At 47.0% G+C, this 26,746-nt stretch overlaps 2 protein-coding genes and 1 pseudogene across 2 annotated transcripts; 2 read left to right on the forward strand and 1 right to left on the reverse strand.

Moving 5' to 3' along the window:
- Positions 1–5,253: 5,253 nt before the first annotated feature.
- On the forward strand, positions 5,254–5,679 carry LOC101088423 (histone H4). The gene has a single exon (XM_006935068.5). The coding sequence runs from the start codon at positions 5,313–5,315 to the stop codon at positions 5,622–5,624; it is 312 nt and encodes a 103-aa protein (XP_006935130.1). The 5' UTR covers positions 5,254–5,312; the 3' UTR covers positions 5,625–5,679.
- A 15,643-nt stretch (positions 5,680–21,322) lies between these two features.
- LOC111561817 lies at positions 21,323–21,962 on the reverse strand (annotated as a pseudogene).
- Positions 21,963–22,039: 77 nt separating this feature from the next.
- LOC101080314 (histone H2B type 2-E) lies at positions 22,040–23,033 on the forward strand. Its single transcript, XM_019839103.3, has one exon. The coding sequence runs from the start codon at positions 22,179–22,181 to the stop codon at positions 22,557–22,559; it is 381 nt and encodes a 126-aa protein (XP_019694662.3). The 5' UTR covers positions 22,040–22,178; the 3' UTR covers positions 22,560–23,033.
- Positions 23,034–26,746: the final 3,713 nt, after the last annotated feature.

Raw genomic sequence — 26,746 nt, forward strand, 5'->3', positions numbered from 1 at the left:
GTCAGTTAAGTGTCCAACTTCAGCTCAGGTCATGATCTCACTGTTCCTGAGTTCCAGACTCTCATCGGGCTCTGTGCTCACAGCTCAGAGCCTGGAACCTGCTTCTGATTCTGTGTCTCCCTCTCTCTCTGCCCCTCCCCTGCTTGACCTCTGTTTCTCTCTCAAAAATAAAGAAACGTTAAAAAAAAATTTTAACTACATGTTCTGGGAAGACAGTTTGTGTTTAGTCTTTGACTACAAGTACCCCCACGGGTTCAAATACCCCCAAGATGAAACTGAATCTTTGGTTTGTGGGTTGGGTAGGCCATGTGCCTGATTTCCTTTCATCTTTTTAACAATTTTTTATTTTATTTAATTTGAAAGCAAGCACAAGTGGGGGAGGGGCAGAGAGAGAGGGGGACAGAGGATCCAAAGCAGGCTCTGTGCTGACAGGCTGACAGCAGAGAGCTCAAACCCACAAACCACCAGATCACCACCTGAGCAGAAGTTAGACACTCAACTGACTGAGCCACCCAGGCGCCCCTGATTTTTAGTTTTTAATTTTAAGTCCAGTGTACTTAACATACAATGTTATATTAGCTTCAGGTACACAATATAGTGATTCAACAATTCCATATATTACTCAGTGCTTATCAAGACAAATGTACTCAATCCCTCTCACCTATCACCCACCCCTCACCCACCTCCTCTCTGGAAACCAACAGTATGTTCTGATTTCCAGGAAATACGTAGGGGTCTGTTTTTGGTTTGTCTCTTTTTTTTCTCTTTGTACATCTTTTTTTAAAGTTTATTCTGAGAGAGAGTGAGTGGTGTGTGTGTGCTCGCATGTGCATGAGAGCAGGCAAGGGGCAGAGAGAGAGAGGGAGAGGGAGAATCACAAGCAGGCCCCACACCAGCAGCATGGAGCCTGGTTTGAGGCTCAAACCCATGAACAGTGAGATCATGACCTGAGCTGAAACCAAGAGTTGGCGCTTACCCAACTGAGCCACCCAGGTGCCCCTCTTTGTACGTTTGCTTGTTTTTTAAATTCCACATATGAGTGAAATGATTTTCTTTCATCTTAAGAGGTCAGTAGCCCTGGACCAAATTCAGAAGCCACGGGATTTTGAGCTTCTTTCCTTATCCCATTCTGAGATAAACTCATTCCTTCAACATCTTGCTCATTGGATAAAAACTCCCCCCACCCTTTTTTGGGGCACCTGGGTGGCTCAGTCGGTTGAGCATCTGACTTTTTGGCTCAGGTCATGATCTCATTGTCCATGAGTTGAGCCCCTCGTCGGGCACTGTGCTGACAGCTTGGAGCCTGGAGCCTGGAGCCTGGAGCCTGGAGCCTGCTTCCGATTCTGTGTCTCCCTCTCTCTCTGCCCCTCCCCGCTCATACTCTGTCTCTATCTCAAAAATATATAAAGATTTTTTAAAAATTAAAAAAAATAATAAACATGAAAAAAAATCACTTCCCCTTTTTACCTTAATACTACTGCTTATACTATACAGTGAAGGGTAGCATAGGGGAGCAAAAAGTTTTCCTTAGTCCTCTTAGGGTCCCTGGCTGAGTCTGAAAGTCAAACCAACAAATACAGAATAACAGGAGAAGAGCACACAGTTTTATTTAACGTAGGTTTTATGTGACACAGGAAACTACATAAGGAAATGAAGACCCAAAGAAACAGACCTGAATATTTTTATGCTAGGTGTGATGAACTGTGGGCACTCATGTAGAAATACAGTAGGTTACAGAGTGTGAGATAAGTTTAATACACCAGGGGAAGCAGCAAGGCCTGTTTGTTAAGATTCTTCTGTATGTCCCTTTGTCTTTAGAGATAAAGATGCTCCTTTCTTCCTTATCTGTCCCTCTAATCATATAGAGAAGACACAAGAGGCTTTTATGACCTGTTTTAGGGAAGAAGGCTTTGGGGAAGGGTCAGGGTGACCTTCCTGCTTATGTCCTTTTCTCAAAATTTCTCTGACTTAAAATATTCAATATTAATGTTTCATGTTTTGGGGCAGCATGTCCTGAACCTCATCAGTGACAGAATATGCCACCCCTAAATTATGTCACTTTGGCATAAGGATTATTTTGAACTGAAGGCACTTGAAAAACAGCAGGTGCGAGAAGTCCTCTGACCTCCATTTCCTTCCTGAAAACAGGAGATTCCCAACCCCCCCCCCCCCCACCGCCCCCCACCGCCCCAGGGACAAGGTCTTCCATACACCAGGAGGAAAACAACATTGTTTTCACCAAGGACAGGGAGTTGAAGCCAAGAGAAATCTGCACAAACAAACCTTGTTAAACTAACCCTGATCTTCCTCCTTCTTTTTCCTCCATGAACTGCCCTAGCCAAAGCGTTCACCTTGTGACATTTTCATGATTTACTCCTCTCTGTCCAATTCAATATACAAGCAGTCAACTCTAACTGCTTCTTTGGATCTTCATTTCCTCATGAGAGCTCCCGTGTCAAGTAGAACTTACAGTAAATATGTTTGTATGCTTTTCTCCTGTTAATCTGTCTTCCGTCAATCATCAGGCCCAGCCAAAAACTCTAAGAGGGAAGAGGTAAATTTTGCCTCCTCTACAGCAGATTTCAGTTTGAAGCGGTTCAGAAGATACCATTAGTTTCTGCCATGTATTTCCCAGTCACTGTCCCACAACTTACTGTCTGTAGCCCAAGCCCCTCTGTCTGGTCATATTCCCAGATTTTATTGTTCCTTGTTTTTAGAAGCATGTATAACCTTCTGGGCCTCACAGCCTTTTTGGGTCTTCATTTTCCTTCTGAAGACTCCTGTGTACACATAAAAATATTAAAATCCGTATGCTTTTTTTTCCTTTTTGGTCAGTCTTACATGAGCTTAATTCCTAGTCCAGCCACAGACTCTAAGAGGGAGAAGGAAGTTTATACCATGTCTGGTTTTTCCAATGCAACACATCCCAATGGAATGCAGTAGATTCAAGGAATGTTCACAGTATTCTAAAGCTATACAGGTGAAAAGTATTTTTATTCCATTAACCAGTCTCATGAGATTTAAGCTACATAGTGCAAGAATTTTAAAGGTTATATTTATTTATTTTCAACAGAAATGACTTGTTTTGTTTTTATTAAAAAAAACTTTTTTAATGTTTTATTTTATGTTTGAGAGAAAGAGCACGAGCAAGGGAGGGGCAGAGAGAGGTAGATACAGAATCCGAAGCAGGCTCCAGGCTCTGAGATGTCAGCACAGAGCCTGATGTCGGGCTCAAACTCACGAACTATGCATGGGATCATGACATGAGCTGAAGTCGGACGGTTAACCCACTGAGCCACCCAAGCGCCCCTGTTTTGTTTCTTTTTAATGTTCAGGCTGCAGATGTTAGTATGACGCTATCCTTGATTTATGGGGAAAATTAGAATTGAATGCTCACAACTCAACTAATATACAGCCTGTCTGTAAAAAAATAAAGAAAAAAGGCTATTTTAAAAATGTATCTTCTTTCTCAACATTCCTTTCATTTTTTTTTTTAAATTTTTTTTTCAACGTTTTTTATTTATTTTTGGGACAGGGAGAGACAGAGCATGAACGGGGGAGGGGCAGAGAGAGAGGGAGACACAGAATCAGAAACAGGCTCCAGGCTCCGAGCCATTAGCCCAGAGCCTGACGCGGGGCTTGAACTCACGGACCGCGAGATCGTGACCTGGCTGAAGTCGGACGCTTAACCGACTGTGCCACCCAGGCGCCCCATTCCTTTCATTTTTGTAACCAACATCTATTGTGAATCCCAGGGTGTTGGTTTAGACAAGCGATGCCTGGTGAACCCATTCAATGAGCAGAGAACAAAGTGTATGGCTGGGGAAGAAGGAGAATGAATTCCCTCAGTCCCCATTAGAGTCACACCTTTGAGCTTTGAAGTTTAATCATTTTGAGATTTCTGAGTTTAAAATGACTAAAGAACAACCAGGAGGATCTATATGCCTTGGGCCTAGAAGTCTGATAAAGATACAGTACCGGGATTCATTAGCATATAGAAGGTAGTTGGAGCCAGAAGAGAGATAAAAAGGGGCATATATATAAGATTTCCTAAGATAGGGGTGCCTGGGTGGCTCAGTCATCTTGGCTCAGGTCATGATCTCCAGATTGATGAGATGGAATACCCCTTCCAGCTCTGCGCTGACAATGCTAAGCCCGTTTGGGATTCTCCCTCTCCCTCTCTCTGCCCGTGCACCGCTGGCGCTTGCGCACTCCCTCTCTCAAAATAAACTGAAAAAAATAAACACTTCTTAAGATAATAAACATCCTTTAGAAAAAAAAAAGACAATTCTTTCTGATGCAGAAACCACATCTTCTGATAGATTCTCCAAAAGAAGGCCCTGGTAAAGTAACGAACATGCCTTCAGTAAAGGACCCCTGTCAATTTCATAGGGCAGTTTCTGGTAAGGACTTTCAAAAAGGAGATTTCCCCTTGAGAAAACCAATTCAGCCAACTTTGCTGGCTCCTCAAGGGGAACACAGTTGGGTCACTGATTTCTGGCTGAAAGCAAGGGTTGATTTCAGACGATCTGTGGAAACGGAGTCTTCTTTCTGTATATATTGCTTCTTTCGCCAGAGCTTTGAATGACAGTGCGTTGCACTCACTGACTTTCTTGAGAAGGCTTGCAAGTATTCTAAGACCGATTCTCCTAGGATCTGACCTGGGTGAGGTGAAATTCCATGCCCCATATCAACAAAACAGACTAGACTCCGAAATTACGGCGATCTCCCTCTTCCCCCCTCCACATACAGCCTAGGAGCGGCTGCGCTTGACATCACCTTTCAGGTGCGCCAAATGATCGGAACTGCTTTTGTTGCTGTTTTATGTAACCATGCCTCACAAGCCTGTGACCCTCTAGTCGGGATTAGACCAGGCGCTGGCGCCGTCTTCTCCTTCTCGTCTCTGGACTCCATTTGGTCTTTCTCTGGTCTTCTCACGCCAGAAAGACCTTTCCCCTTAGCCTAAATTTTACGCCCTGGGGGAATCCACAAACGGAGGGAGAAGCGAAAACGGCTGCGGCATCCGGACGCCTCACGTTGGATGGATCTGTATTCTCCCAAGGACTATGGCCGGGAGATTTTTTTTTAAACTAAGAGTCCACTTGCCATTAGAGGGAGCCGTGCAGCGGGCAGAAGGACGGATAGGAAATTAGCAGAGAAGAAATGACGCAATGCGGAGGGGGCGGGGACAATTTAGGGCTGGCTTCCCGCCTCTCGCCTTCTGTTCTCAATCTGGTCCGGTGCTCTGTTATATTAGGGGGTAAAGCCGTCCTACTCTCACCGAAGGTTGTGTCTCCAGCTTGATTCTCGCCATGTCGGGGAGAGGAAAGGGCGGCAAAGGCTTGGGCAAGGGGGGTGCCAAGCGCCACCGCAAAGTTTTGAGAGACAACATCCAAGGCATCACCAAGCCGGCAATTCGGCGCCTTGCCCGGCGTGGAGGAGTCAAGCGGATCTCCGGCCTCATCTACGAGGAGACCCGGGGCGTGCTGAAGGTTTTCCTGGAAAACGTCATTCGGGATGCAGTCACCTACACTGAGCACGCCAAGCGCAAGACGGTCACGGCTATGGACGTAGTGTATGCCCTGAAGCGCCAGGGACGCACCCTGTATGGTTTCGGAGGCTAAGCTGCCGCTTCATTTCTGCATCCATCCTGCCAACGGCCCTTTTTAGGGCCAACCATCTGGTCTTCGGAAGAGCTGGGCACTCGGGTAGAACTTTGGTAACTTTGTTTTTGAGAGTTGGGTTAGAGTCGGGTTTTGGGAAGTTCGTGAGAGGTAGGCTTTCCTAAAGTGTTAACAGCCCTGAAAACCCAAGTCATGGGGCGCCTGGGTGGCTCAGTCGGTTGGGCGGCCGACTTCGGCTCAGATCATGATCTCGCGGTCTGAGTTCGAGCCCCGCATCGAGCCCTGTGCTGACAGCTCGGAGCCTGAACCCTGTTTCAGATTCTGTGTCTCTTTCTCTCTCTGCCCCTCCCCCGTTCATGCTCTGTCTCTCTCTCTCGAAAATGAATAAACGTTAACAAAAATTAAAAAACCCAAGTCGTTCACTAAAAACTGCCTTTCGTGTGCTTGCTCCGTTTTTTGATTCATTTTAAAAGGTCTTGTACTCCAGATCTAGCAATGTTTGTGTTTGCTTTTGGGTGCGCTGTATTGTGATCGGTGGGCTGGGCTGCGGAAGGTAAGAACTAGCTATCTAGCTCACGACATTTGCTTCGGAGAAGTGGGAGAGCGGGCAGCCCAATGGTTTGCAATCTAGAGGTGTCCGTTGGGCCCCCCGGTGGTGTTGAGTCTCAATTCTCTATTTTGGGTTTCACTTCCTACCTCTACAAGAGGGTGTGGGCTAGATGGCTGAAGGGCCCTCTTCGCAACGGACGATGTTTTGTAGTCTGAATTCTCACTTCAAAAGGTGCAAGAGCACTTTAAAATCAAGAGAAATCCAGGTTATGAGAACAGATGAGATCACTACTGCAGTTTCTAAAAGCAAGTTTGGCGTATTATCTGCTGAGGGTAATTTTTTTTCAATGCTATATTCAAGGGACAGTTTGAGTCAAGGATGGGGGAAGACAACTGTCTTTCAGTGAAAACATTGCAAAAATACAGATGTCAGCTTCTACAAAAGCTGATCAAACTATAACATCATGGAAGCAAGTCTTCAAGAAACAGTTAATTCAGGTGTGTCTTTTTCTTGTTAGAAATGCAAAATCTTGGATCCACCCCAGATCTACTCTGAAAAATTCTAGGGGGTAAGATCTAGCAATTTGTGTTTTAACAAATCCTTCAGGTGAGTATGATACTCAGTTTGAGAACCATTGGTCTACATAACATAGTTTCTTTAAATGAAGCTAAAGTAGGGGCGCCTGGGTGGCGCAGTCGGTTAAGCCGCCGACTTCAGCCAGGTCACGATCTCGCGGTCCGTGAGTTCGAGCCCCGCGTCGGGCTCTGGGCTGATGGCTCAGAGCCTGGAGCCTGCTTCCGATTCTGTGTTTCCCTCTCTCTGCCCCTCCCCCCATTCATGCTCTGTCTCTCTCTGTCTCAAAAATAAACATTAAAAAAAAAAAAAAAAAAAAATTAAATGAAGCTAAAGTATTTAAATCTGAGTAGATATGGCCCTAATTAAATTGTTTCCCAAAATGTTAACATTTTGCTTTCTTTGAAGGGGAAAAGAAAAACACTAGGTGAATGAGCCTAGCAAATTTTCTGTAGTACAAAATATTACAGGAGGAAAAAAGTAAAACAGCTTATTTCTTCAAAGCATTTGAGGCAAACATAGAAGATATATGAACGAAAACTAGTCAGCTTGTTTTCCTAAATATTGTTTGCGTTTTTAACACTGAATTTTGTAACCAATGGATGTTTTTTTCTTAAGTTTCTCTAAGATATCCTTTACCTGTTAACTACGCACCTTCTTTACAGTGATTTTAATAGTGATCCTTGTTCCCATTTTATCTTTCACTAAATACATAAGTAGAGCATGTGTGGTAAACATAGATATAGGAACGAGTAGAAGGACCTAATACACACCATGTTGAATATTCATGAGGTACATGAGGTACCCAGTATTCAAACCTTAAATCAGCCATCTGTTGGTAATACCTGATATGGCCCAATGTGTCCTCTGCATGCATACACACAGAGAAATCCATAGCTATTCTGCAGGTTATTGGTGAATCACAACTATGGCCAGGCATACTTGCCCCTTATCTCACTGATCTTGGGAGCATAAATTAGCTTCAGGCACCTTCCATCCGGTAAGCCTCCTTGCCCGTCCTCAGCTGTCAACCTTTTAAGTGTAGCCCCAGTACAGAAGGCTGGTGCTGCAGACAGAGGCACGACAGAAGATTGTGTAAGTCCAGGGTTGGACGCCAAGTGGTGTTTCCAACATCACTGCACCCTCTTCTAAGCGTGTTAACCTCCTCCATCACTTTCCCCCTCCTTCTTGTTTTATCTGTTAGTTTCAATTGTCTGTGTGGTTTGATATATTTGTCTTCATTTGGCCTATGAGGCTTTCTGTTCAGTGACCTCTGGGATTGCTTGTCTGGTAGTAGAGTAGGAAGCCATGACTATGGCAAAGTAATTTCTTACCACAACTATATTACGGAAAAGGGCTGATTGGAGGCAGATTGGAAACAAGGGGGGTGGGAGGAGACACAACCGTGGGGTTGGGACCATCCAGGTACCCTCCAGGGCAGGTGGTAACCTGACTCTAGCGAGCATATCCAGTTCCTGCAACAAGGCAGCCTTTACAGTGAGACAGTATCCTGGCTGAGTAATGGCAGCCACTGAGCTCATCTGTCTCCATGCTCTTCCCCAACTTCTTGGCCGTAGTTTGGCTTTGGGTATAGGTTTGCCTGCAGGGAGCTAAGGAACGAATCATGTTTCTTGTTGGAGATTAAGAGCATGATTTCCAGAGCCAGACAATTCAGGGTAGGATCTGAACTTCACCATTTACTAACAGTGAAACCGTGGGAAATCCCTTAATCTCTGAAGCTCATTTTCTTTCTCGGTAGCATTTAAGAGGAAAAGAACACCTACTGTGTGAGGGTTTTATGTGGATAACATGTATTCATATTTATAAAGCAGCACTTTGACTCAATAAATGCTACTCCCTATTAATAATTATTATTAGGGTTTATGCATTTGTCCCTTGAGAGTCTTGTCAGTGGGATCTAGGTCCTCAGAGCCCACCTACCCAGGCTAACAAGAAAATGAAATTTCTGAGCCTACAGAGCCAAGGACCCACCTGGAATGGGGTGAGAAAGGGCCGAGGAGGACATCCTGTTGACATCCTTCATTTGCCACTGCTTCACAATGCAATAAGACCAAATATAGTAATAACGTCTCAAACATTAGACACAAAAACAAAGTAGCAAAGAAAGAGCAGAAAGGAAAAAGATTCTCAACGAAAGAAACAGAAACCCAAAATCAAAACCTGGCCGAGGAAAACTTACTCATAAGCTCACAGTTTAGCCCTGGTGGGCTGGAGAGGACCTGCTACTTTAAGAAAGTTTGCAAGATCAGGAAGCATCTAACTTTGTTCTCATCCTGATGTTTGAGAGGGACTATGAGAGTCAGACCCAAATAACAACCTGGCCAAATTTAAGTTTGCTGATGTCCGAAGCCGGTTGTACCAAAACTTTTGGAAGACAGTTTAGCAATAGCCATCAAAATTACTGAAAAATGTACCCCCAAGTTATATGCACAAGGATAATAAATTGCAGTTGTGTTTCTGGTGGTAAAAATCTGGAAAACACCTAAATATCCATTAACATGAGTCTGAGTAAATAAATTAAAAAGCATCCATTAAATGGGGGCACCTGGGTGGCTCAGTCGGTTAAGTGACTCTTGATTTCCACTCAGGTCATGATCTCACGGTTTATGGGATCGAGCCCCTCATCAGTGCGGAGCCTACTTGGGATACTCTCTCTCGCTCACTTTCTGCCCCTCTCCCCTGCTGGTGCTCTCTCTAAAAAAAAAATAAATACACTTAAAGAAACATCCATTAAATGAAAAACTATACATCCTTTAATAAAAATGAGGCAGATTGATACAGAAGTGTATATATATATATATATATATATATATATATGTATAATATAGAAAGAGAGAGATTAATTGGGACAAAGACCAAATATATATTTTTTATTATACATCACAATACCACAGCTAAGCATACCCTAAAGAGCTGACTCTTGGAGAACCTTGAGACCAGGCAGAGATTAGACCCAATGGAATAAAGCTTGCAGATCTGTGTTGATTCTGAGCAAGTTGAGGATGAACTCTTGGGTGCAAGCTGGATTGCAAGGAGCAGAGAATGAGAAACTGAAACTAGTTAGGAGGCTGTTGTAAGCTATGGAGACACTGGCCAAGAATGGTGGCAGCAGGACTGGGGAAGATCGGAAAAAGAGATGGTGAGAACAAGAGGCACAGAAGCCCCTGGTTCCCTTAAATTTGACGTGGGCATTTGGGTTAAATTGAGATACTTCTGTTTGATTTGAATTAAAAAAACTTTTTTTTTTAATGTTTATTTATTTTTGAAGGAGAGAAAGACAGAGTGTGAGTGGGGGAGGAACAGAGAGTGGGAGACACACAATCCAAAACAGGCTCCAGGCTCTGAGCTGTCCACACAGAGCCCGATGCGGGGCTCGAACTCATGAGTCTTGAGATCATGACCTGAGATGAAGTCAGATGCTTAACCGACTGAGCCACCCAGGCGCCCCTGATTTGAATTTTTAAATAAGAGAATGCATAATAGTTCCCATCTATTGAATACCTACTATGTACCATTTCAAATCTTCAGAACAACCCCACAAAGTCAATAATACCTTTATTTTTCAAAGCAAGAAACTGATGTTTAAGCTGCTTGAATAACTTGGCATTCTCTGATACATCCTGGTGCTCCTGAATCTTACTAAAATATTTGTTTAAAATTTTCAAATCGCAAATAATAGGATCTTTGAATACATTTGCCATATTCATTTAATGAAACCATTCCATGTGGATGATGGAAAGGACCTCATCTGGTCTAATTTTCTCATTATATTTTTCCTCTGGTTTCGAGACAAAACTTTATGCCAGCTTCCATTTCCTACCAGATCCCTCATTGGTATAGATGTTCCTAAGAGGCCCGTCCTTCGGGCCATCTCTTTGGAAGCTCTTCCCAGGAACTCCCAAGTGTTTCTCTAGCTCCTAAGGGCAGATGAGAGAATCCAGCTGGGTCTCTAGACCTACCTCCAGATCTACATTCCCAGCTGCCTGAAGGACACAGACACTTGCCACTGCCTGGTGACGGCTCTGACCCAGCGTGGCTTGACGTGAACCCCTCAGCAGCACCCCCCCACCCCTGCCCCCGGCTGCCTGTTCCTGTGAAGATGGCAGGGTCCTCCAATAGTCACTCAGGCAGGATGGTCTCGAGATATCTTTGATTACTTTTTGCCACAACAACCTCGTTCTGTCCGTTCCCCCATCCAGGCCCAGGCAATCTTCTACATTCAAAAATATCAAAACTTTCCCTCCCTTGTTCTCTTTTATCCTCATTTCCTGAACATCCCTTCACTCCACAGAGAAAACTACTGTTTAAAGTTTCTTTTTGTTTCTATGCATGACTGCAAAATATATTAATGTATTTTTTTAGGTTTATTTATTAACTTGGGAGGTGGGAGGGGCAGAGAAAGAGGGAGAGAGAATTCCAAGCAGGCATCTGCATTGTCAACGCAGAGCTCGAATTCACAAATCATGAGATCCTGACCTGAGAGGAAATCAAGAGTCAGCTGCTTAACCAATGGAGCCACCCAGGTGCCCCTAATGTATTTTTAATTGACATAAATAGTATTGTTTTAAGTCAAATTCCATTTATTTTTATTATTTTTTTAATGTTTTATTTAGTTTTGAAAGACACAGCATGCATGGGGGAGGGGCAGAGAGAGAGGGAGACACAGAATCCAAAGCAGGCTCCAGGCTCTGAGCTGTCAGCACAGAGCCCAACACAGGGCTTGAACCATTGAACCATGAGATAATGACCTGACCCAAAGTCGGACGCTTAACCGACTGAGCCACTCAGGCACCCCATAAATCAAATTCCATGTATTATCTTATTTCCCTTAGAACTATGTTTTTAAGATCTGTCCCTTTTCCTTTTTTAATTAGAGAAAGAGTGTGTGAGCAGGGGAGAGGAGCAGAGGGACAGAGAGAGAATCTAAAGCAGACTCCACACTGAGTGTGGAGCCCGATGCAAGACTCTGTCTCACAATGCAGGGATCATGATCTGAGCCAAAATCAAGAGTTGGACACTCAACCAACTGAGCCCCAAAGATCTGTCCTTCCTATGTGTCCTTCCTATGTGTTTCCTCCTGCTGCAGTCCTCCATGGAGCGAATCCACCACACTTTCTCCATCCACTCTCCCAGTACTAATGCCCATATTGTTTCTGACGTCCCATCATCCTTGTCATGTGCCCTCATAGACCTGTGTGAGATTTTTCAAATAAATATCCAGAAACAGAATTGTTGGTTTCTAGCATGTGTGTCCTTAATTGGCCTAAGAAACACCAGGCTGCTTTTCAGAATGGCTGCCCTCATCTGTCCGTACCCCACTGGCAGGGCACCGACCATCTAGGCCCTCCATCCTTGCTAAGCCTTGGCGTTATCCAACTTTCCAATATTTCCCAGAGTATCCAGAGTAGAGTGACATCTTCTATTGCTTTAATTTGCTTTTCTCTTATCACTAATATTTCTGACATCTCTACATATGTATGTTAAATATTTTGCTTCCTCTTTTGTAAGCCTTTCTCCTACACTGTTTACAGAATAAAATCTGCACCTCCCCCCCACTTTGGCATGCTGACTCCCCAAAAAGACTCCCATTAAGCTGGCCTCAAAGTCCCCACCACTGAAAAGTCATTTCCCATTCCTGGCCTTGGCCCCACGCCGTGGACCAGCCACCATCCACAGTTCTCCTATTTCTGCTTCCCCTGCCTGGGTTAGACTCCCTACCTCAGCCTGAGTTCTCCTACAGGAAGCGTTCCCTGATACCCGCGGTTAGAAGTGACCTTTTCTTCTGAACTTCCGGAGAACTCCTCTGCACCTTTTCTGCCACCTACCAGAGCATGCCTTCCATTCTAGTGCATGTACTCTTATGCGGTCTGAAGAACGGATTCCCATTTCTGTAAGCGCATACACATGCTTCCAGGTCTGAGAGGTGCTGGGACTCCTGCTCAACAAAAGAACAATTTTTCATCTGAGTGGCGATTTTACTTTGTTCTTCGTAATTTTCTCTATCGCAAGTGGTTTTCAGTTGCAGGTTATAACCCATTAGCAGGTGGTAAAGTCAATTTAGAAAATGGGAACCAGTGGGGCACCTGGGTGGCTCAGTCGGTTAAGTGTCTGACTTCAGCTCCAGTCATGATCTCATGGTTTGTGAGTTTGAGCCCCACATTGGGCTCTGTGCTGACAGCCCAGAGCCTGGAACTTGCTTTAGATTCTGTCTCCCTCTCTCTCTGCCCCTTCCCTGCTCACACTCCGTCTCTCTCTGTCTCTCAACAATAAATAAATGTTAAAAAAAAAAAAATTAAAAAAGAAAATGGGAGCCAGTATCTTTTATTAATGAAGCAAAATAAGATTGAAAATATCAGGGTGCATCCCGTGGTGGGGGGAAATCCTTTTGTACAACTGGTTTTGATTTTTAGATGAGTGTGAATATGCAGTAGGTAGTATTGTAAAATTGTATCTTACTGTGGCTTGCAGTCAGCAGAAATCAGAGCTACTGATACAGTGATATTGTATCTCTCTGTATGTAATTATCGCAGGTATTGCTTTTTTCTTCTGAAGAATTGAATCTACTACAAAAAGAAAAGCAAAATACAAGACTCAGTTTCAAGGCTATTTTCTGGCTGGGTGACCCACATTCCCAGGTGTGTTTCCTTCACCAGGTTATGTTTCATCAACTATTCAACAGGAATTAAAAAAAAAAAAAAATCCCTTCCTGCCTCCCAGGGTTATTGTGAAATGGAATGAGAGGAGAGGTGAGTGAAACATGAGCTATCAGCCATCTAGGAACCTGGATATTATTACTGCCTGGGCCACACAGTCTAGAAGCTCGTCACGTATTTAAAATTATTCATCAATTTTATGTTTTATGACATGGTTGTAACTTGGACTTACATCAATTCACATTAATGCCACTACTATTTACATTGTCAATGTTAATGATATCATTAATACTGATTAATGACCACATGTAAGGCTCTGTCCCAAGCATTTTGTATGAACTGTACGGTCTCTTTTCATCCTTGTAACATTCCTGAAGTGGGTACAATTATGATCCTGCTTTACACATGAGGAAATGGAGATCCCAGTCTTTTCTCTCTGGAGACTTTCCCTGGTTAGGGGTAGGAGTCCTGGTCCTACCACAAAGGCCTCAGGCCTCTGCCCCAGTTGGTAGCAGCAAGGACCCTGGACTTCATTTTCTATCCCTTCTCTGCCATCCTTCCTCCTCTGCCCACTTCTGCTATGTACACTTTACTCTCTCTGCACTGATCACCCCCATTCTCCTATCACATCTCAAACAAATCCTATCAGCAGGGCTGAATCTGATGTCTTGGGGAAATAAAGACAGACATTCTGCTCCAGATCATCTGCTTTGAGGAACAGATTATGGGAGTATCTCAGTGAACTCTTCTCAGTTACTATCATAGGAGCAGTTTTTCCAGACACCCTGCCCGTGGGCAGTTTCCTGCTCCCATTTTCCAGGACACCCCCCGCAAGGACCCTGGAGGTTCTTTGCGGAGGTCCAGTTCAGACCTGCTCTTGATCTGTGACTACAAGGACCTTAATAGCTAGAGCCTCTTGTTCCCAATTCTCTCATATAAGGCAAGAGTCAAAGGGCAGATGAAGCAGGCCCCTCGCCAAGCGTTGCCTGACCACGTGTGGCACGCCAGGCACTGCGTGGGTGCTAATGCCACAGGGACCAAAGAGAGAGAAAACAAGATGATCTTCCCCCTGAGGAATGCTGCTGGCCTCATGTTGAGGGTACAGTATAGGAAGGGGTGTAAGGAAGGGGTGTAAGAGGGAGAGGCAAAGACGAGGGCCCAAAGAGGTGAGGACGAAGAAGAGAAGGGGGAGGGGAAGCTACATAAGGCTGGGTCTTGAAGAACGAGTGGGGGTTCTTTGGGGCCACAAAAAGGGGGAGGACAGAAAAATTCTAGACAGAAGAAATGGAATGTGTGAAGACATCGTATACTTGGGGACTGCAGATGTTCTATGGGGCTAGAACCCACTTGTTTGGCTGGCGGAGCACCAGAAAGCCAGGGAGGCTCTGAGAAACACCACCAACTAGAGGTCTATTACTTCTTCCTGGGATCTTTTCCATTTAATCACGGTTAACAGCGTAGCTACAATTAACTGAATGTTTGTTCTGGACCAGACACGGTGCTGGGTCCTTTATAGGAAATATCACTTTTAATATTTCCCAAAACACTATTAGCAAGATGCTATTGTCCCTTTTACAAATGGGACATGTGGGGCCTATGGAGATTTACTTACTAAAGTCACATACCTGTTATAGGGGCAAGCCCATCAAATTGGGGTTTGTCTAACTGCAGAGTCCCTACTAGTTATTAACCTCCATTGCTCTGAACTACTATGCAGAAGAAGGTGGATTTTAACCTGAAGGGAACAGGAAGGAGGTGGAAAAAATTAAAGCATGAGAGTGACAGGCTCAAAAAAAAATGTTCTTTAAAAGAGACAGCTCTCACACAGACAGGAAGCCTAGTGGCAGGGCAGAGAGTCTAGCCTGGACACTTAATCTTCCAGATCAAGGAACTTCTCTTCTGCCCTAAACAGACTGGGGGATGAAGGTATCTTTCAGTAAGATGGGGAACATGGAAGGAGAAAAATAGCTTTGGGAAGCAAGATGATGCTCTTTTGGAAATATGCTGAGTTAGAAGCACCTATCCAGAAGGACCTGGCCACCAGGCAGTTAGAAATGTTGGTGTGGAGCTCAGGATGGTGGGCTCAGCAGGAGATACCAACTCGGGAGCACTTGAGGGAGGCAGAGATATGGCAGGCAGGGAATCCATGATCTCACTTGAGTTGCAGGGGAAAACAAAGCCAAGGCCAGGAATATTGATGGGCCTGGCAGAGATAGAGGAGGACATGAGGTGGAGGTGCAGACGTGGAGAAGGATAAGGAGGACCAGGAGAGGCCAACTCCTCTTCCAAGGAAGCAAAGGGTGATGTCAACAGGGCCATACCTCATCGTTTGCCTCTACCCATACACACATACCCGTCCCCCACTACCCTAAGGCAGATTTAAATCTGAACAGACACTGTTTTTCACTTCTTAAAAATCCCAGGTTCGGGGTAGACATTTCCTGCAACCGAGCTATCCACATAGAAGGTAATTATTACAGAAAGAGCATTTATTTACCTTGTCCTTAACTATTGTTTAACTCTCATCTGAGGGTAGAAAACGATTTAAGTACAGAAAATATTAAATGTGAAAACTTACATTTTAAATTGTTCTCTTCGGGCACCTGGGTGGCTCAGTCTGTTAAGCGTCGGACTTTGGCTCAGGTCATGATCTCGCAATTCATGAGCTTGAGCCCCGCATCAGGCTCTGTGCTGACAGCTCAGGGCCTGGAGCCTGCTTCACATTCTGTCTCCCTCTCCTCTCTCCCCCTGCCCCGCTTGCAATCTCTCTCTCTCTCTCATATAAATAAACGTTTAAAAAAACTTAAAAAAAATAAAAATAAATTGTTCTCTTCTATTGATGTCCCCAGGTTGCGCTGTTCTCCTAACAAAAAGATTGGAAAGATTGCTGGGAGGGTAGGCTTTTACAGTCACAGGAAAATGGATTTTATTCTATTCCTGACTGGGTATAAACAATGCCACTAAAGTTCCCTTTGGGGTTCAGACAGGGAGACTTGTTGAGGCTAGAGTTGCTTTGGCTGCTAAAGTAAAGCAGTGTGATATTGAGGCTAACACAGGACAGAAAGGACTGACATCTGTAAGCAACATCACAGGTTCCAGGGTCTGTGCAGCCACTCCTGGGCCCGAGATGCTGCCCAAGCCACCCAAGAGCCTCAGATTGTACCCCAGAAAGCCCTTTCAGTAGGTCAGGCTGTCAGTCGGTCAGCCTGAATGGAGCACTCTTTGACTGTCAAGACCCAGACCTGCTGTTGTGTAGAAGCGCTGAAAGGCAGATTAGTGATGCAGACGAGGTCCATCCTCTGAGGGGCTCACCTTTGACAGGAAACCAGTTAAGACCACCCAGGGAAGGCCACCACTGTCCCGCACCAGTGAGGGGCCAGGTCCTAACTCCCCCAGGCTCTTCCTCCTCTGCTTTCCTATTTTCCTTCCACACCCTGCAATCGTGGATTTGGGGAGCGAGCGCTCCACTTGTTGTGGTGGGAGGAGCACACGTGGGTAGAAACGCGCGGAGAGGGGTGAAGGCAGATCATAGCCATTCCCACTAAGCCAGGAATCCCTGAACTGCCTTAGCCACGGCAGATGCCTGCAGGCTGTTCTCAAATCTCAGGGCCACGGGCAGGTCTTGGGCATCTTTGGTATTTTAGGTTGGTTGAAGCTGATGTAGTATCAGTTTGAGGCATGGGATCCTGAGGAGGAAGGGCTCCGGCATGGAAATCAGGGGTCTGCTGAGCCACTAAGGGCTCTGCCACTCTGGAACGTAATTCTCCCTTTGAAGACTTCAGGCTGCACTTTTGGAAACAAATTTCAACGGACAAGAGATGCAGGCTGCAAAGGGGTCATCCCTGCAGAGCTCCAGGTCACTGCTACTTCTGCTTATAACTAAGTCACAGGGGATCCCATCACGTACTGTTGGTCTGAGCAGGGAATGAGGCCCCGGGCAGAGACCATGGGGCCTGTATTGATTTCCTAGGGCTGCCCTCACAAGATACCAGACTGCCTGGCTTAAACAACAGAAATTTACCGACTCCCAGCTCTAGAGGCTAGAAGTCCAAGATCAAGGGGCACCTGGGTGGCTCAGTTGGTTAAGTGCCAGACTTTGGCTCGGGTCATAATCTCACCGTTTGTGGGTTGGAGACCCGCGTTGGACTCTGCGCTGTATGGAGCCTGCTAGGGATTCTCTCTCTGTACCCCCGCCCCTGGTGCTCTCTCTCTCTCTCAAAATAAATAAATAAAAACTTACAAAAAAACCTTTTTTGTGTGTTAAGAAGTCCAAGATCAAGATGTCATCAGGTTTGGTTTCCTCTGAGGCCTCTCCTTAGCCTGCAGGTGGCTGCCTTCTCACTGTGTCCTCTTATGGTCATCCCTCTGTGCTGTGTCCTGATCTCCTCTTATAAAAAAGACACTACTGGGGCGCCTGGGTGGCGCAGTCGGTTGAGCGTCCGACTTCAGCCAGGTCACGATCGCGTGGTCCGTGAGTTCGAGCCCCGCGTCGCGCTCTGGGCTGATGGCTCAGAGCCTGGAGCCTGTTTCCGATTCTGTGTCTCCCTCTCTCTCTGCCCCTCCCCCGTTCATGCTCTGTCTCTCTCTGTCCCAAAAATAAATAAACGTTGAAAAAAAAAATTAAAAAAAATAAAAATAAAAAAGACACTACTCATATAGGATGAGAGCACATCCTAATGACATTTTAACTTAAATGCCTCTTCAAAGGCCCTATCTCCAAATACAGTCACCTTCTGAGGTACTAGGAGTTAGAGCTTCAACACAGGAATTGCTGGGGGGTGGGGGGTGGGGGGTGGGGGGTGGGGGGGAGGGTGGGGAGGAGAGACACAATTCAGCCGGTCACAGGGCCTATTCTGAAAATCTCTGAGTCTGGGGCTGAAAACTGGGGACCCTCTGGCAGGAGCAGAAAAAGTTTTCTTCCTTCCTTCCTCTCTCTCTTTCTTTCCTCCCCACACTCCTTGCAAAGGGCAAAAGTTTTCAAAAGTTATCTCTGCCTGTTTCTGTTCCCCTCAGTGAATTTTCACCAATCTCTGTGTGAACGAAACCACCAACTCTGGTCTCTTCCGGGTGTACATAAACGACGATCAAGGATAAGAGGTGTCATCTGAGACGCACACAGCCGCTGGTGTTTGAGTTCTTGCTCCTGTAATGCCAGCTTCCCGAGGTCCTGCCCCACTCTTCTAGGTAAACAGACTCATTTCTAAGACCCCGAGAGGCGTGAAGACTTCCATTTCATCTGGTGTAATAAGAGTGGCCCCTCGGAGAGAAACTCAAGCCTCCGCCCGCACAGATGCTGGGGCAGACAGACGTGGGCAAGGAGGGGAAGGGAGCAGGGCGTGCTCTGCCTTCCCTTGGTTCCAGCCGCCCGAGAGCTTGAACTACTGAGCGCCCCCGCGCTGAATAACTCAAGTACCTGCACAAAACTCCTCAAATGTCTCTGCATGTGGGGTTGTCCTCCTGGAAGAATCGCGAGTCTCCTGCTGTGGGCGTGAGCAGGGAAGGATACCGACCAGGCGGAGCTCCCGGGGAGTGGTGTCGTGTTGAGGAGGCCTTTGAATCCCGGTCCATCTTCCCACCGCCGCTGTTTTAGCGAAACCCATAGGACTGTCAGAGCTGAATGCTGGGCCACACAAGCCAGACCCTCTTTGTCCTGTGTGTTCCTGCCCGGAGCTGCCCAATCCTACCTTCTTCCTTAAGGTTCCTTGGCATTCAAAACAAAGGGCGGGGCGGGGCGGGGCGGGGGGAGAAAGGCGGGGTGAGAAAGTGCAGAGCGCGAGACCTCTGGCAACGTCGCTGCGGCGAGCAAGGGAGTTTTGACAAAGTGGGTGAAGGGGATGAATGGCACCCGCTAAGTGTCCCGCTGCCCGGGGCAACCTGGGCGTTACCGACACCCGACGTGCAGGCAGGGTTTGGGAATCCCGACAACGACCTAGCAGAAACCTGGCGGTACCAAGGTGGCGGGTGGCGGATTTGCCCCCTCCCACCAGCCGGAGCGCCGCGCCTCTGGGGGCCACTTCCGGCGGGGGTGTGGAGGCCGCGGGAACACGGCTCCCGCTGGGGAAGAAGCCGGGCCAGCCGAGTCCGGACCGCTCCCTAGGGACTCTTCGTCGTCTCGGCCCGTCCTGGAGCCCAAAGCCCCTCGTCTCCTGTCCCGACAGCTTACAACCCGGGGTCACCGTGGGGCACGTAAGGACACCCCAGGAAGAGAGCACGCATGCCCGCCCCACAGAAGCCGAAGTGGGGGTCCTGGCCGCACCCGAAAAAGGAGCCAACAAACAGGACGGGACGCCCCTGGACTCGGCGCGTGGCCCCGCGAGCTACCTGCCGGGAGATCCTCAGCTTTACCCGGTTCTGGTGCCTCATCCGCGCGGTGTTGGGGGGGGGGGGGGGTCTGCTTTGTACAGGGGAGGTGGTAGAGTATGAGCGTCGGCCGGGAGAGAGCGAAGACGAGTGGCACAGCTTCTTTCAGGTGCCGTCGTGGGTGGCTCTGAAAAGAGCCTTTGGATGGGATGGAACCTCGAGCCGAGCGCGCACTTTAAGCCCGCTCCCCGCGGATGCGGCGAGCCAGCTGGATGTCCTTGGGCATGATAGTGACGCGCTTGGCGTGGATAGCGCACAGGTTCGTGTCCTCGAACAGCCCCACCAGGTAGGCCTCGCTCGCCTCCTGCAGCGCCATCACGGCCGAGCTCTGGAAGCGCAGGTCCGTCTTGAAGTCCTGCGCGATCTCGCGCACCAGCCGCTGGAACGGCAGCTTGCGGATCAGCAGCTCGGTGGACTTCTGGTAGCGCCGGATCTCCCGCAGGGCCACGGTGCCCGGCCGGTAGCGGTGCGGCTTCTTCACGCCGCCCGTGGCGGGCGCGCTCTTGCGGGCCGCCTTGGTGGCCAGCTGCTTCCGCGGGGCCTTGCCGCCGGTCGACTTGCGGGCGGTCTGCTTTGTACGGGCCATAGCGAACCAAAACACCAACTCACCAGCGCAGCGGCAGCGAGAGTAACGGGGTCTCGGCCCGCCGCCGCACTCTTTATAGGCACCGTCTTCTTCCGATCGGGCGGGGCGATAATTGAAAGTCCCGCGCTGGCTGTCCATTGGCTGTGACGTCACCCGTCCCGGCATCGCTCATTGGCCTGGGCACAATCCTCCCTACCCCGCCCACTCGCCTCGCTTTCTACTTTCCAGTTCGCCAAGTCTTTCTCCTACCTTGTTTTTCCTTTCTTTTCGGCGGGCGGGGAGGGAGGAGGGGGGGGGGGGCTCATTTTTGAGCTCAACTCTGTCCGAATCTTCCTCCCTGACTCTTTTACCCCTTTGCCGCGCAGTACCCTCTTCCTTCCCTCGCGGGCTCCCCAACTCCACCTCACTCTTCCGTTTGCTCCCCGCCCCCCAAAGCGCCTTGTCCCCTTCTAAGAGCCTCCTCGTTGGTGTGATGGATCTTTTCCCGCCTTGTCGGTACTTTTCGGATGGGAAAGTTGTCGGTCTCACCCCACCCCCTCGCCTCCGGAGCGCAAGATCCCGCCTCCGGGAACCCAAGCGGGGACCTGTCCCTCCGCTGCGAAGACGGCCCCCTCACGGTTACTTGAGACAGCCGGCTCAGCTAAGCCAAGGTCAGGGCCGCCACACTCCCGCAAACTGCCAGCTCCCCTGCCGACTGGGGGTGCACGTGCGTTGGGCAAAGGCCTCACGAGCCCGGGAGTCGCGTACTTGGCACTCACTCCCGAGGGAGGAGCCCGGGGGCCACCCAACAGTACTACTCCTAGCGCAGTCGACCGTGGCTGCGCCCAACGGGCTCTGGCTCCTCTCCCTGCCTTCAAGTCCTAAGTAAGATCTACGAGATGGTTGAGGCGCAAGATTTGAGAGGCCAGGAGCGGCTCGGCGACTACTGGCCAATAGTGGAACGGAGAAGAGTCGCTACTGTGAACAACTCTTTATTTGAGAGGGTGGGTGGCTCTTAAAAGAGCCTTTGATTTCACAGGTACCCCTTTGCCACCAGGGCTGGCTGAGCTTCCGGACGCCGGCCTCACTTGCCCTTTGCCTTGTGGTGGCTCTCCGTCTTCTTGGGGAGCAACACGGCCTGGATGTTGGGCAGCACGCCGCCCTGGGCGATGGTGACTTTGCCCAACAGCTTGTTCAGTTCCTCGTCGTTGCGGATGGCCAGCTGCAGGTGGCGGGGGATGATGCGCGTCTTCTTGTTGTCGCGGGCCGCGTTCCCCGCCAGCTCCAGGATTTCCGCCGTCAGATACTCCAGCACCGCCGCCATGTAGACCGGCGCGCCGGCCCCCACCCGCTCGGCGTAGTTGCCCTTGCGCAGCAGGCGGTGCACTCGGCCCACCGGGAACTGCAGGCCGGCGCGGGACGAGCGCGACTTGGCCTTGGCACGGGCCTTGCCTCCTTGTTTGCCACGGCCAGACATGACGGCAACGCTCACCGCAACAACCTCCCGCTTGACGGCCGAGAATAGTCGCCGCAAACGCCGCCGCTTCAGCCTTTTATAGGCAGAACCCGGATTGTCTACGGGGCACTTTGATTGGCTAAGGCAGATCTTTGTTCTGACGACCAATAGGCCGGCTCGGCCAGAATCCGCTCATTTACATAATCTCGTCCCCCTCGCAGGAGCGCGGCCGAAAACTCGCGAATCGCGACGCAGCGTAACCAGAACCTTAATTTGCGTGGGGCCTCTTTAAGTACCGAGTCGCTTCCGGTAGCCTCGGACCTACGGTGGGGTTTGCGTTCCCGGTGGTCGGCGTCCGTGCCTTGTGTTCGCCGCTATGCCCGAGCCGGCAAAGTCCGCCCCCGCGGCCAAGAAGGGCTCGAAGAAGGCGGTCACCAAAGCCCAGAAGAAAGACGGCAAGAAGCGCAAGCGCAGCCGCAAGGAGAGTTACTCCATCTACGTGTACAAGGTGCTCAAGCAGGTGCACCCCGACACCGGCATCTCCTCCAAGGCCATGGGCATCATGAACTCGTTCGTCAACGACATCTTTGAGCGCATCGCCGGCGAGGCCTCCCGCCTGGCGCATTACAACAAGCGCTCGACCATCACCTCCCGGGAGATCCAGACGGCCGTGCGCCTGCTGCTGCCCGGCGAGCTGGCCAAGCACGCCGTGTCCGAGGGCACCAAGGCCGTCACCAAGTACACCAGCTCCAAGTGAGTCCCTGCCGGGACTCGGCGCTCGCACGGGTCGCCGGCCGCTTGACTCCAAAGGCTCTTTTCAGAGCCACCCACCTTCTCGGGGAAAGAAGCGGTTTTTCCCTATTTAAAAATGTTATTTTTCCATGCTATTTATTCTTTTTAATATCAGCCTTTTCCTTTGGATGACAAGAAAGGACTCTAAGATTGGACCTGATTCTTTTAACATTGTGGAGAGCTAGAGTACGTGTATTTGTTCTCAAAAGTAACTCAGTTTTAACAGTGAAGCGGTCAGCAATACGTGGCAGTCAACGTGTAAATATACTCATGATTATAGAAATTAGTGCTAAGGAGTGTTTGCTGTAAGGTAATTAGCTTGAATCTGTTTATTGTAATTGCATTTTTCTTTGGAAAATTAATGTGTTTGTAAACATGGAAAGCAGTACTTCTGAAACCACGCCCAGCACCCATAAATAAATTTTTCTTGGTACCTCGATATCTTGATTCTGTGGTTGAAGTAATTTTTAGTTTACACACTTTTTGCCCCAATTCGGTGTTTCTTTCAGGTACACTGAATCGGTACGTATACACCGCTCAAATTGGAAACGTTAAACTGTCAGAATAAGATAATGCAAAAGCCACTCATTTATAATAAACCCTTCTTGCTCAGGTTGATAACCTACATTCTCCATAGTTGTAGTTTTGCTGTTTTCCAACCTGGATAAGGGAGGAGGAAAGGGTTTATAAATCCAGAATCGGGGCCTGTTAATCATAAAATGTCCAGAAACATTGTTAAAACTACTTAGGTCTTAAAAATATCGTGTGCTTAGGGGCACCTGGGTGGCTCAGTCGGTTAAGCGTCTGACTGCCGCTCAGGTCATGATCTGATGTGTGAGCCGGGGTTCAGCCTTGGGCTCTGTTCTGACCACTCAGCCTGGAGCCTGCTTCAGATTCTGTGTCTCCCCCTCTCTGCTCCTCCCATGCTCATGCTCTGTCTCTCAATAATAAATAAATGTTAAAAAATAAAAAAATACCGTTTGCTTAGAGCAGTTCATTTTCTTTTTCTCTGAAAACAGGGGCACTAAATATTAGAGAATAAAAAAGGTCTTCTCCATTTCTGAGTTAGATGTTTAAAAGCAGTGTTTCCTAAAACAGTTCAAAGGCCATTAGAGCCTGAATCAATCTGGGTTTATCCCTTAACCCCCACATACTTCCACTGAACCCAAATCACTGGGGCACTGTGATTGGTGGGGTGAGAACCTCTGGGACACACCAGGTGATTCATGTTTCATAACCGACATATTGGCTATGTAGTTGCCATGTTATTTGGTAACAATCTGCAGTTTTCAGTTACCATCCAGACATTTCATTTTTCCTAAATTGTCTTTTCCCATAATTATTCATAATATTACATACAAAACTAGCTTCATTTTTTCTCTCATTAATCTAGGGCACCAAATATAGCATAAGACTTTGCCTTTCTACTTTTATTAAGGTTTGGAAACACATTTTATTTATTTATTTTTTTTAAACAGGTATCCCTCGCTTTTTTTTAAGTTTGTGTGATGCCAATTTGCTTTCAACGTTTATTTTTGAGACAGAGGGAGACAGAGCATGAACGGGGGAGGGGCACAGAGAGAAGGAGACACAGAATCGGAAACAGGCTCCAGGCTCTGCGCCATCAGCCCAGAGCCGGACGCGGGGCTCAGAACTCACCGACCGCGAGATCGTGACCTGGCTGAAGTCGGACGCTTAACCGACTGCGCCACCCAGGCGCCCCTGGAAACACATTTTAAAGAGGTCAAATGAGAACAAAAGTAAAGTACTAAAAGGCACAAAAATGAAACTTTCTGAAAAAAAAACTAAGCACACTGCAAGTGTCCTAGCTCATCCCCTGCTTATATACTTTTTTAATGTACCTACATAAAATCTCAGATATTATTGGCAGACCGTCCTATCTGCCCTGCCCAATTAAAAGACGGTAACTTATTTCCTAGTATTGTGCTAAAGCCATCCCTTCTTTCCAATGCTTAGGTCTCAGGAAACATTTCCCTACTTTTGCACATGTCTTGCTTGGATCTACCAAGAGATTAGAAAGAAGGCCAAAGCTTGAAAAGTTCAGGTAAATTATGGAGATGGGGAAGGGAAAAGAAAATAGGGGAAGGTTTGCATTTACAGGGTAGGAATATAATGAAAACATATTAAGAGGCACACAGGATGTTGGGCAAATACTGTAATTACATGTGGGGGAGGGAGTGGTCACCTTTGGTTCTGAAGATTCTCCAGATATGGGTAGGAAAGCAGAAAACAGCAAATTCTTAAAAGTGGAGGTGACTCATTATAACTGTATTACCTATCAATACTTCCCTTTAGCACCAAAATTTACACTTACAGGTGTGAAAGCAAAACAAGTATCCTGTTCAGGCTCCACTAGGAGTATTTTTGCACACAATTTCCTGCAATAAGGGAGAGGGGGGAAAAAACACATTTTGCACCCTCAGATAAATAAAACATGCTGGGGGTGCAGCAGTAAACAGAGAAGGAAAAGTCGCTATCCACATAAAGCTATATTTTAGTTAATGGATGCCGAAAACAAAAAAATGAAAGAAATGCATAATAATATAATATTCAGGGGAATGTATGTGTTATGAAGTACCACAGAATATGGAAAGGAGTGTGGACAATAGGTCTGATCTGTTAATATTTGAGCAGAGGCCTGAAGAAAGTAAGATAGCCATAGGCTATCTTAGAGAAGAGTATTCTAAGAACTGTGTATTCTAAAATCCAGTGCAAAGCCCCTGAGGCAGATACAAGTTTAGAGAGTTTAAGGAATAAGCAATAAGCAATAGTGTGGCTGAAGCACAGTCCACAAAGGAAATATCTGCGAGGAGAAAAGATCACAGAGGTAGTTGACAGATCACGGGGGCTTCATAGGCCATGGCAAAGATTTTGTCAAAGGAGTTGGAGTGCCTTTGGAGAGTTTGATCAGAGTAATGACATTATTTGATGTTTTTTTTTTTTTTTACAGCTCATCCAGGATGCTATGTTAAAAAATAGACTATAAGAGAACAAGAGTAGAAGCAGGGAGAATTTCAAAGAGGCTACAGCAGTAGTTCAGGAGAGAGAGAGGTGGTACCAGTGGAGATCTGAGAAGTAGTTAAGATATATTTTGGTACATTTTGAATATATTTGATAATATATTCAAATGTATTTGATAATCTTGGACATATTTTTAAATTGATGAGCTGAATGTTATGACAGGAGAAGAATAAAAGATTAATAAAGGTTTTTGGTGAGAGCACTTGGAAAGAGCTGCTATTTACTGACATGAGAGACGAGAGATTTGGAGGGAGAAATCCAAGAGTACTGTTTTGGACAAAAATTGTGAGACTCCCGGTAGCTATCCAAGTGGAAATATCGAAAAGGAAATACTAAATTCCCAAACAGGAACATGATACATGAGAATCTGGAGTTCAGGGAAGAGAAAGAGGTTAGGTGTATAAAGTCTGGCTCTTGCTCTGTTGTAGATGATCTACCCTTTATTTTTGAAAGCACTTAGAATCACTATAACACATCAAGATACATTTTCTCCCTGAAAGTTACTTAGCTGTGGTCTCAGGATGTGACTAAATTCCCCTATCCAACTCCACTTTCAACCTCAGATTAGAAGACAGAATAACCAAATGTCTAAGCCCATGTCATTTCAGCATCCTTGGACTGGTGCTATCACTTAAGTCACCGTTACCACTAATGACTATAGCAAGTATGATAAACAGGTAACATTCAAAGTTCTGGTTAGTATATGATCACCGTCAAACATTCATAAGCCTTTTGATGAGGTGAAAAATCTTACACATTCATGATGAAATTGTATCAGGGTGCGCCTGGGTGGCTCAGTCGGTTAAGTGTCTGACTTCAGCTCAGGTCATGATCTTGCGGACTGTGGGTTCGAGCCCTGTGCCAGGCTCTGTGCAGACAGCTCAGAGCCTGGAGCCTGCTTTGGATTATGTGTCTCCCTCTCTCTGCCTCTCCCCTGCTCACACCTCTCTCTCTCTTTCAAAAGTAAATAAACATTTAAAAAAATTTTTTTAAAGAAATTGTATCAGTTAACAGATTTACTGCACAAACAAAATGGGATGTCTATGAAAGCTGTTTCTGTAGTATTTAAAGTCTTTAATTGTAACTTTTAAAAAATTTCTGAAGGATGGG

This window comes from Felis catus, chromosome C1, assembly GCF_018350175.1.
Source record: "Felis catus isolate Fca126 chromosome C1, F.catus_Fca126_mat1.0, whole genome shotgun sequence".
Taxonomy (NCBI): domain Eukaryota; kingdom Metazoa; phylum Chordata; class Mammalia; order Carnivora; family Felidae; genus Felis; species Felis catus.

Bases quoted from the DNA above. Each gene is read 5' to 3' on its own strand.
- LOC101088423 (XM_006935068.5), top strand. From the start codon at position 5,313: ATGTCGGGGAGAGGAAAGGGCGGCAAAGGCTTGGGCAAGGGGGGTGCC.
- LOC101080314 (XM_019839103.3), top strand. From the start codon at position 22,179: ATGCCCGAGCCGGCAAAGTCCGCCCCCGCGGCCAAGAAGGGCTCGAAG.